Source organism: Giraffa tippelskirchi, chromosome 13 (assembly GCF_054371585.1).
Source record: "Giraffa tippelskirchi isolate mGirTip1 chromosome 13, T2T-mGirTip1v1.2.pri, whole genome shotgun sequence".
Lineage (NCBI taxonomy): Eukaryota > Metazoa > Chordata > Mammalia > Artiodactyla > Giraffidae > Giraffa > Giraffa tippelskirchi.
The window spans coordinates 118,614,217-118,624,474 of NC_137287.1; the positions used below are offsets into that span (position 1 = coordinate 118,614,217).

The 10,258-nt window shown below is 51.2% G+C and overlaps 1 protein-coding gene across 1 annotated transcript in view; it reads right to left on the minus strand.

Moving 5' to 3' along the window:
• The window catches only part of KCNB1 (potassium voltage-gated channel subfamily B member 1), a 103,056-nt gene extending 93,794 nt beyond the window's left edge, over nt 1–9,262 (minus strand). The window contains exon 1 of the mRNA XM_081561089.1: nt 8,696–9,262. Coding sequence (XP_081417215.1) covers nt 8,696–9,262 — 567 coding nt within the window. The remainder of the gene's footprint in view (nt 1–8,695) is intronic.
• Between the last annotated feature and the right edge of the window lie 996 nt (nt 9,263–10,258).

Here is a 10,258-nt window from a genome sequence, read left to right on the forward strand (position 1 = left end):
CCCCCTCAAGAAGGTAGAGCCTGATCTATTTAAATTATCCATGAAAACAAAGCTTACTGCTTAGCCCGTGTCTCCAATAGTCCCTGCCCATAGCCTTTTGGGGCCAAGGTCATAAAGGAGCAGGAGCCAGAAATGCTCCCAAGTCAGGTGGAAGACCCTGGAGACCTCTCACATTCAGAGCACTTCCATCCTCCAAGGTGAAGAGGCCGCGTGAAACTTGCTTCTCACTTCCTGAAGGTCAATTGCACGGTATGGAGGCCAGATCACAGGCTCACAGTCCTCCCATTCACTGTGTGACCCTGGGCCAGTGACTTCACCTCTCTGGGCCCCAGTTTCCATAGCTGCAGATGAGGATAATTACCCCTCCGTAGAGGGGTGACTGTGGGGATCAAACACCACTGTGCGTTCAATGCTCTTTGCGCTGCGCCCGGCACACCGTAAGCAGAGGGGTGGCCACTGCCGCTGTTGCTGTTGTTTTTATTTTCTGTGGGAAATGGAGGTGAGGCTGACTGAGCCCAGCCAGCCCTGGAATGTCTTCTTTGAAGATGATCCCAGCCACTTCCCCGGTGGTCCAGTGGTTAAGAAACCGCCTTCCAACAGAGGGGACGCGGTTCGATCCCAGGGAGAGGAACGAAGATCCCACACACCGCAGAACAACTAAGCCCACGTGCTGCAAACTATTGAGTCAGTGTGCCACGACTGGAGACTTTGTGCACAGCAATGAAGACCCCACGTGCTGCACCCCATGCAACCAAATGAACACTGAAAAAAAAAAGATGATCCCAGATAGGAGTCAGAGGTTTCCCACAAGTCTTTGGTTGCAGCCCCAGGACCAGATCCTAAGACAAGAATCTGAGAGAAATGGTTTAGGTGGAAGGTGATTGCAGGACACCCCGGTGCCGCTACCAGAGGAGATCTGGGACAGGGAAGGGAAAGAGGCCAGAGTGTACTGTCAAGCAAGGAGCCCCTGTGGGCACCTGGGGCTGAATTCTGCTGAGGACCTCTGGGGGCCACTGTGGACCATGCACCTCGGAGTTGTACCCCTATCTAGGGGGAGGGAGTTTCCCAGGTGGGCACTAGTGGTAAAGAACCCGCCTGCCAACACAGGAGACGTAAGAGATGTGAATTCGAGCCCCATCCCTGGGTGGGGAAGATCCCCTGGAGGAGGGCATTTCAACCCACTCCTGTACTCTTGCCTGGAGAATCCCATGGACAGAGGAGCCTGGTGGGCTACAGTCCATGGAGTCACAGAGTGCGACACGACTGAAGCGACTTAGCAAGCATGCAGACATGCACCGGGGGAGGGAGCTGAAGTATTTATGCACCTTCTCCATCAGTCATCGGTTGAGGGCTGCTTCCTCCGGGTAGGGCCAGAACTCCCTGTCTTTACTGGACTCCAATGGCCAGAGGAAGCTTCTAGGCAAAGAAGCTGCAAGTGCTGCAGCTGGGAGTGGGCTACTGACCCTGCAAAGGTTAAGAGCTAAAAGGACGTGGCTGAGAGGTTGATCATATCTTCTCCATCACAATCGGGTCCCCATTCTGCTCCAACTGCCTGTGTGACGTTGAGCCAAGTTACGTAACTTCATCTTATGATGAGTATGTATCATTTTGTAAGAATAATGAATTTTTGAAAAGGATCTTATTTATCTGGCAGGACAGTTCAGAGGGTTAAATGAAATGACAATTAAAAACAAAACATTCAATTAAAAAAAAATTCCAGACTAGGAAATAAGTAATAAAAATTAAGATAAACACAATTGGCATACAATAAAGTTATTAAGATGAAGGATGTAGAACTCTAATTTGACATGGAAGATGTTAAACATATGTTATACAATAAAGCATGTTATAAAACAAAAAAACAACAAAGGAGGGGATATGTGTATACATACAGCTGATTCACTTTGTTGCACAGCAGAAACTAACACAACATTGGAAAGCAATTATACTCCAATGAAAAAATAAAATATTAATTAGAAAAAACTCACAAAATAAAACCCTCTAAGAGTTACTGAGGGCTTTTTGTGTACCAAGCCCTATTTGAAATGCTTTGCGTGCATATTCGTTTAATTCTGATGGCCATTCAATGAGACAACCCTGCTATTGCCCCCATTTCATGTGAAGGAACCGAGGTGCAAGGAGGTGCAGCAGTTTGCCACACATCACACGGTGAGTGAGCAGAGGAGTCAGACCTTGAACTTGGGCGACCCAGTTCTGAGATCAGGGCTCCCATCCACGGTGCCATCGCGTGTGGGAAGTACACACAGTGCGGGGGATGGAGCCGGTGCCCCACGCGTGCTTGCTCTCTGTCAGTCAATCCAACTTTGGCCAAACTGCTCATTTGGCTAGGACGTTTCCTTCCTGAGCGTTCCGACAATCTCTGGCTTTTCGGAGCCTTTCAAAACCCCCGCGAGACCAGCTGCCAAGGTATGACCTGATCAAGGAATGGAAAGAAAGGCCTCGGAAGCTCAGTGAGGGTAACAGGGGAGTGGGGCCAGAAAGGCCTGAGAACAGCCCCTGATCTTGCCTGACTTGTTGTGTGACCCCGGCAAGTCCTTGAAGCCTCCTTCGTGTTTCCCTTTATCAAATCAGGATGCTGGATTTATGAAGCGTGGCTTCAGCACTTTCCATGCACTGTCATACTAAATCCTCCGGGCACCCCTGGGAGGTGGCTTTTATTTCCATTCTCATTTACAGAGGGGGAAACAGAAGCTACGAGAGGTGAAGAGATTGGTCCAAAGTCCAGAGCTAGGCAATGTCGGGGCTGGGATTCAAATCCAGGTCTCTGTGACCCCACAGCAGGGATTCTGAACCTCTGGCATCTTGTTTCCGAGGAATAAATGCAAACATCCAGGATGACTGACCCGGCGCCGGCAGGTGCCTCAGCCAGACGACTCATGGCACTGGATTGGCCCCATGGATTCTGAGTTGGTTTCCTTCACTTTACCTCTTTTTTAACTTTATATATTTATTTATTTGACTGTTCTAGGTCTTAGCTGTGGCATGCAGGATCTTCGGTCTTTGCTGCAGCATGTGGGATCTGGTTCCCTGACCAGGGAAGGTATTAGGAGCACGGAGTCTTAGCCACTGGACCACCAGAGAAGTCCCTCCCTCATTTTTCTTGATGATAAAACGTGAATGCCCCTGGATCAGATCAAGGAAGCAGAAGCATCATCACATTAAAGGCAGGAAATCCCAAGGGGGCAGCCAGTGAGTCTACAATCAACAACACTGTAACAGGGGATGTGGCCAAGCGGGGGAGTAGTTAAAATAGAGGAATCTGGTGGTAATACAAATAATCACTATTGTCACTTATAGAATGTTTACCATATATCAGGCGCTGGGTTAAGCTCTCTATGCAGATTATCTCATAAAGGCCCTAAGAGGTGGGCTCCATTATAATTCCCATTTTCTAGAGGAGGAAATTGAGACTCAGAGGAGGAATGGAACTTGCCCGAGGTGTCATATTCCTGGTAATCGATGTAGAAATGAACCACATCTGTAGGACTCCAGAGCTGATTTTTTTTTTTCTTTTTTTAGTTTTTACTTGTTTATTTATTTTTGGCAGTGCTGGGTCTTTTTGCTGTGAGGGCTTTTATCTAGTCGTGGTGAGCAGAGGCTCCTCTCTAGTTGTGTGTGGGCTTCTCATTGGGGTGACTTTTCTTGTTGCACAGCATGGACCCTGGGGCACTTGGGCTCAGTAGTTGCAGTTCCCGGGCTCTAAAGCGCAGGCTCAGTAGCTGGGGCTCACGGGCTTAGTTGCTCCGCGGTATGTGGGATCCTCCTGGATCAGGGGTCTAACCCATCCTGCACTGGCAGGCAGACTCCCCACCACTGAGCCACCAGGAAAGCCCCAGAACTGATTCCTAATCAAATCTGTGGTGGGTAAACCACTGACCAGCATCTCTAAATGAAGAATACTTCCACTTTGGAATATCATAACATGATTCATACTCATAAAGTACTTTCATTTGAAAATTACATTCGCCATCTGAAATCCTGAGGGTTGGGCACTTATATCATCACTGTTTGGCAGAGGAGTTCACTGAAGCTCAGAGAACTTGAATGATCTGCCCAAGAGTCTGGGATGAAGAAGCAAAGGCTCGGGAACCAGGCCAACCTGGGTTCAAACCCTCGCTCTGCCCTTTTCATTCCTTCAACAAATATTGACTGAGCGCACTTAGTTGTGTGAGCTCTGGCAAGTGACTGTCCCTCTTCCATTTCTTATTTTAAGTTTCCATTTCTTCTTTGTAAAATAATATTAACACCACTCATTGAATCCATTCCCCTCCTTCATCTGAAAAGGCCAGACACTTGCTTTCCCAGGCTTCCCTGCGGATAGAGCATGAGGATGTGACCTGATCCTGGCCAGTGGGATTTCAAAAGAAGTCTGCCAGGGGGCAGCTGGGAAAGGTTAAGCTGGCAGGAAAAAAAAAAAAGAAAAGATGGCACAGAAGAGGCACACCCCTCTTCACTGGTTGGACATCATGTGTCTATTTGAAGGCTGGAACTGGGTAGCCATCTCATGATACCAGGCATCCAGCCTGCGGACCAAGCTACCTGCAGGAGCTGGAGAAGTAGGAGGACAGAAAGCATCTAGAATCCTGGAACTTCCTTGGTGGTCCAGTGGTTAAGAATCTGCTTTGCAGTGTAGGGGACTCGGGTTCCATCCCTGGTCCAGCAACTAAGATCCCACGTGCCGCGGAACAGCTTAGACAGCGTGCTGCAACTACTGAAGCCCCAAGTGCTCTGGAACCCACTTGACACAATTAGGGAGTCCGTGTGCCCCAATGAGAGATCCCGCATGACCGAACGAATATCACTCGTGCTGCAGCTAAGACTTGACACAGCCTAGTTAATTAATTTAAAATAAGAATCTAGAATCCTAATGGCATCATGGAACCATTAGCCCAAAGCCAGCTACCTTGAAACTCCCTGTTAGGTAAGAAGATGCATCTTCCTTCTTATAGAAGCCACTTCCAGTTTCCTATTCTGTGACTTACAGCCCAAGCGGGAAGACGACCTTGATTGAATTGCTGAAAGGATTTCAACGATAGTGCATAGAGAGCATCACTAATCGGAGCCTGGCACAACAGACAGCAGCTCCTCTGGAAATTATCTCAGGCTTTAACCCTGAGACTCTTCCAGGGACCGAAGACCCTCCTGGCCTGGCAAATTAGCTCTCTGTCTCTCCTACTGAGAAAAGCTTGTAGTTTTCCCAGAAAGCAGAAACCCAGCGGTGGCCCAGAACCACAACCCCATCACTCTGATGAGACTGACCCCAGCTTCCAAACTAGAATCAATCACGCTGCCTTTTGTCTAATGGATTTTGATTTTCACTCCCCTGACGGGGAAGGCAAGGACTTGTGCTTTGCTTTGTCTCCGAGTTGCCAGAACATCCATCAATTATTAACAGCAGCAGCACAGCCACTCAGTGCTGCTATCAGAAGGAAAAGACTCGCTGCAGCCCAGCCCACCCAGCCATAGAGAAAGGGCTCTGCTGCTTATTATTTATGAAAATAAGCCCTATGTACTGTTAGGGAGGCACTGTGCTAAATTCTGGCAAACACGATGACCCTTCAAGGTGGGCCTTTTATCTATACTTTACAGGCTGGAGGCTACAGCTTGGAGAGGTGAAGAACTCCCCAAAGGCCAGAAACTGGAGAGACAGTGAACCTGGCCTTAAAACCCAGGTCTGTCTTTGGTCTTACATATGTAAGATATGGCATTTCTGTATCTTACAATCACCCAGCCATGGTACTCCATTTGACTTCTTATCCTGCAAACTCTGAGAAATTTCTACAGCCCTTGCTGTTCTAATATGTGAAGCTTCCAAGTTGGGGAGCTGGGAGCGGGTGGGGAGGGCAAAGAACAAATCACTGAAGGAGGCCAGAGGCACAGAGAACTGGGTTGCAGGTGGGTTGAGAGTGGGGCAGTAAATACATGACACTCATATTCTTATAGAGGAGGAACTGCGAAACACAAGGAAGCAGGTACAATTTCAGATAGTGCTCAAGCCCTGTGCAAGAAAGACACTGCAAGATGTCAGTGTAAGAAAAGAGAGGCTGTCTTAGATAGAGGTCAGGAAAGGTCTTTTAGAGGAGGGCACATCTGAGCGGGGACCAGCTCCTAAAAGGAATGAGAAAGAGTGAGCAGCTATGGGACAATATGGGGAAGAGAATTCCAGGTGGTAGGAACAAGTGCAAAGGTCCTGAGTTAGGACAAAGACTGATCTGTGTAGGGATGAGCAAGGAGGCTGGTGAGGCTGAAACTGAGTGAACCAGAGGAGAGAAGAGATGAGTTCAGAGAGGTCATGGGGCCGAATTCGTGGTGAAGGGTTTGGACTTTATTCTGTGATGGGAAAACTCTCTGGAGCATTTTGAGCGGTTGAATAATGTGATCCAATTACATTTAGAAAAGCTCACTCTGGCTTCTGAATGGGGAATGGATTGCAGGAGGCAAAGGTGGAAGCAGGGAGACTGGGAAGGAGGCTATGGTACTTAATCACTGTGGAAAGAAGAGTAATTCAAAATCACACTTGAGTCTGAATTTCTGGCTACTCCCGTGAGCCTGCTGTGTGACCTTAGGCAAGTTACTTAACCTCTCTGGTCGTCCCTCTTTTTGAAAGGTGGGATATAATAATAGGGAACTGGTATAAGGCTAAATGTGTTGTCCATATACAGTGGATATGTGATCAATGGCAGGATTTCTACGCTGAGGGCCAATGAGCCTGCCTGCTCCACCATTTCAGCCTTGGCTGCAAATATCCTAGACCGTCCATCTTCCAGGACTAGCCAGCAGCCCCAGCCCACGATCACAGAGAGGACATGAAACTCGTCCCTGTGATCGGATTAACCCAAGGGAGTGATAAAGCTGTTTATTCCCAACCAGCGCCTTTAGCAAGCCTGAGCCACCTGCCTAGCTGCCAGGCACCAACCCAAACAGAGCCCTTTGCCTGCTTCTTCTGGGAAACTGACCCTTGCCTACTCTGCCCCTCACTCTCTTGTCTTAGGGACAGGACAGAGAGGAGGGAGTCATATCTGGGTCTAAATCAGGTGTGGAGGGGAAGAAACCTGGTCAGGCCTGGAAATAGCAAAATAAGTCTGCTGATCCTAAGCTGGTTAAGGGTGAGTGACTATGTCTTAAGATAGAGGCTTTTTGGACACGAAACCTGGGTCAGGATTATGGCCAGAGGCAGCCCACAAAGAGGAGACGGGCCTAGGAATCTCTGTGTCCTCTTTAGACTGGACAGGGAAAAGAAAAAACCTCTTTCCGTGCTCCAACCAGCCACTCAGTCCTTCAGTCACACTCTCAAAGGCCTCTCCTTGGGCAGCCAGATCTGGAGAGGGGACCCCCTCAAAACGCCCTCCAGACCTGGCCCTCCACATGGGCCTTTAGTGAGGGGCCAGTTGAGCCAGGGGGCACCCACAATGAGAGGGCAGGACAGGCCTCTGGACAGTAGGCTGTCCAGGAGGCAGCCCAAGCTCACACATCATGGCTGGCATGCAGATTTCCTTCTCTCTTTTTCTTTTTGCCACAAATACATTTACCTGTTCTTCCCCTCTTTTATTGGCCCTGCTCTCAGGGAACGAGTTATTTTCAACGTATCTTTCCCAGCTTGGTCTTCCTGGATTCTGACTTTAACACCTCTCTTTTCTGGCTCCCTCTGGGCCCCGCATGGCCTCTTTTGTGGCACTGCACACAATGTGTTGTCATTTCCTTGCAACTGCCAGCACCTTGGCCACGTGAAGATAGGCCCCCATCTCTCTGAGGTATCCCCGAGTCCCAGCCAAACACAGACAAGTTGCTCATCAGCAAATGACCTCCTGCCCTGGTCTGCCCAAGCCTTCCTTTGTCCCTTACAGCCCCCTTTTTTTTTTACCCGGCAGCACATAGTTCTATCCATTGTGATGGGACCCATTCCTGCCTCTTTCTCCTGCTTTCTTTTTCACATTGCCTCATTTTTTCTCCCTTATTTCAAAATTTACATCCTCTTCTGACAGCCAAAGCATCTTTAGAAGCTGCATCAACCATTCGGGAATCAATTCACCAAATAAATGAAGAAAGAACAAACCAAGGGTGAACCTTTGCCCACAGGCATCCACAACCAGCTGCATGCATCATACACGCACATACCCATTCCTCAGAGTCCCTTTGCCTCATTTTTCTCACTTATGTTAAAACTGCCTGACAGTATCTCAGTGTCCTCCAAGTAGGTCTATAAGCTGCTTCATTCCCTCCTTGGAGCAAAGTGGGGTTATAAATATAGGGATAAGTATTAAAATTGCAGAGTGACGCTCCTCTAGCCTGGGTCTAGGCATCCCCAAGGGAGCATTATGTAGAATAGACCTAACACAACTCTACTCCATCTCGAGGCTTTATTGTCCCTCTGTGCCCTGTTATTTGCAGTGTCCATTCTCTTGATGTGGGTTTTCATAAGTCTCCATAAATCCTTTCCTCCAGCAAAACTGGGGTATAAAGTATTGAATAATAAAAGGATGAGGTGGCCAGAGCCATACAGGAAGGAACAGTCTGAAGGGGTGGCTGGTTCTCACCTCTGAGATCTCAGCCACAGCCCTTTCTCTTTCCTGGTCTTCACGTTTGTGGGAACTAAGCCACAGTCCCCCAGCCGTGGTCCTCGATCTGGGCACACAAGCAGAAACCCCCAGCCCAGCACCGCCCGGATTTCACTCACCTTGGCGGCCACAGAGGAATTGGGCTTCTCCAGTAAGTCCCAGAGTTTCTTCCTCTTCTCCGCGCAGCACGTGTTGTCGAACTCCTCGCCCTCCCGCTCGCGTAGCGTCTCTGCCTCGCGCTTGAGCTCCTCGTTCATTTGTTCCTTCTTCTGGTGGTAGCGGGCCTGGCAGCAGGACTCCAGGTAGATTTCGTCGATGCCCCAGTAGTCCAACTCTTGGCTGAAGCTGAGTGCGCACATCTCCTCCATCATGTGCAGCCGCCCGGTGCGGTAGAAGTTGAGGATGGAGGTGAAGGCGCCCGGATGGCGGTCGAAGAAGTACTCGTTGTCGTCGAGGCTGTAGTCGTCGCACACCTCCAGCAGCGAGTCGTGCGTGTTGCAGTCGCGGAGCTTGCCCAGCCGCGTGCGGGGCAGGCGGTCCAGGGTGCGCCAGAGCACCTCGTGCGCCAGACCACCGACGTTGAGGCGGACTCGCCTCGAGCACGCCTTGCTGCGCACGATCTCCATGGGTTCGGGTGGCAGCGAGCTAGTGGAGCGGGAGCCATGCTTCGTCATGCCCGCCGGCATCGCTGGTCCGGCCGCCCCCGCCCCCCCTGCCCCCCCAGGCCGCTGTCACTCGACAGCGAGGCCGGCCGCCGCGGGGGAGGGGGGCAGGGAGCGCTGTGGGCTGCTGGGGGTGCAGGGGGCGACGCGGGCGCGCGTCACGGCCGTCTTCTCACCTCCATCCCGACGGCTGCGAGGCAGAAAGCGGACGCAGGTCAGCGGACACGGAGCTGTGCGCGGCCCCTCCCCACCTCTTCACCCGGGCACCGGCAGGCCTTGACCTTCCCGGAGCTTAAGCCGCTCAGGACCGCAGCCGGGCTGGGCGCTGTCCCTCCCGCCGGTGCTGAAGTCCGCCCCACCCCGTGGCTGGAGGGAGGGGCCGTCCTCTGGAGCGGGGAGAGGGCCCCCAACAGGCGCCTGGGGGACCCGGGAGGCCCCACCCCGGGCTTCCGCCGCCCTGGCTCTACTCTGCCGCCTGGGGCGCTGTCCGCCCCGTCGAGTGCTGAAACTCGCTTTTCTCTGGGTCTCCCCGTCGAGGGCCGCATCTGGCCCCGCCATGCGGAGAGGAGGGCAGCTGAATGAAAAAACTTTTTTTCTTTTCTTTTTTTTTTTTTTTAAAAAAATACTTCTTATCTTTTCCTTCCCCCACTCCGAGATAATTAGGATTTGAAGGCTGGGGGGTAGGGAGGGGGTGCGGCGGGGCGGTGACAGGGGGATTGCTTTTTCTAAACCTTTAAAGATTTGGGGGAATTCTGGAGGGTTTCAGGTGCCCACCTGTCGGTCACAACAGACCGGATAGTCACGATAGCCCCACTGTCCTGGAGCGACCCCTCTCCCCAAGCCACACGGGAGCATCTCTTGAGGTCTCTCCGGAAACGAGGTGAACACGGAAGACGCAAAGCCAAGCTCTGCGCGGGGTCCCGCCCCTCCCTCCGCTCCCCCTGCCCCACGGCGGGGGTTGGCGCACAAAGTCCAGGGGACCCACTTGGCCCGTCCTCCCCTAGCTCCTTCCCCGCCCCC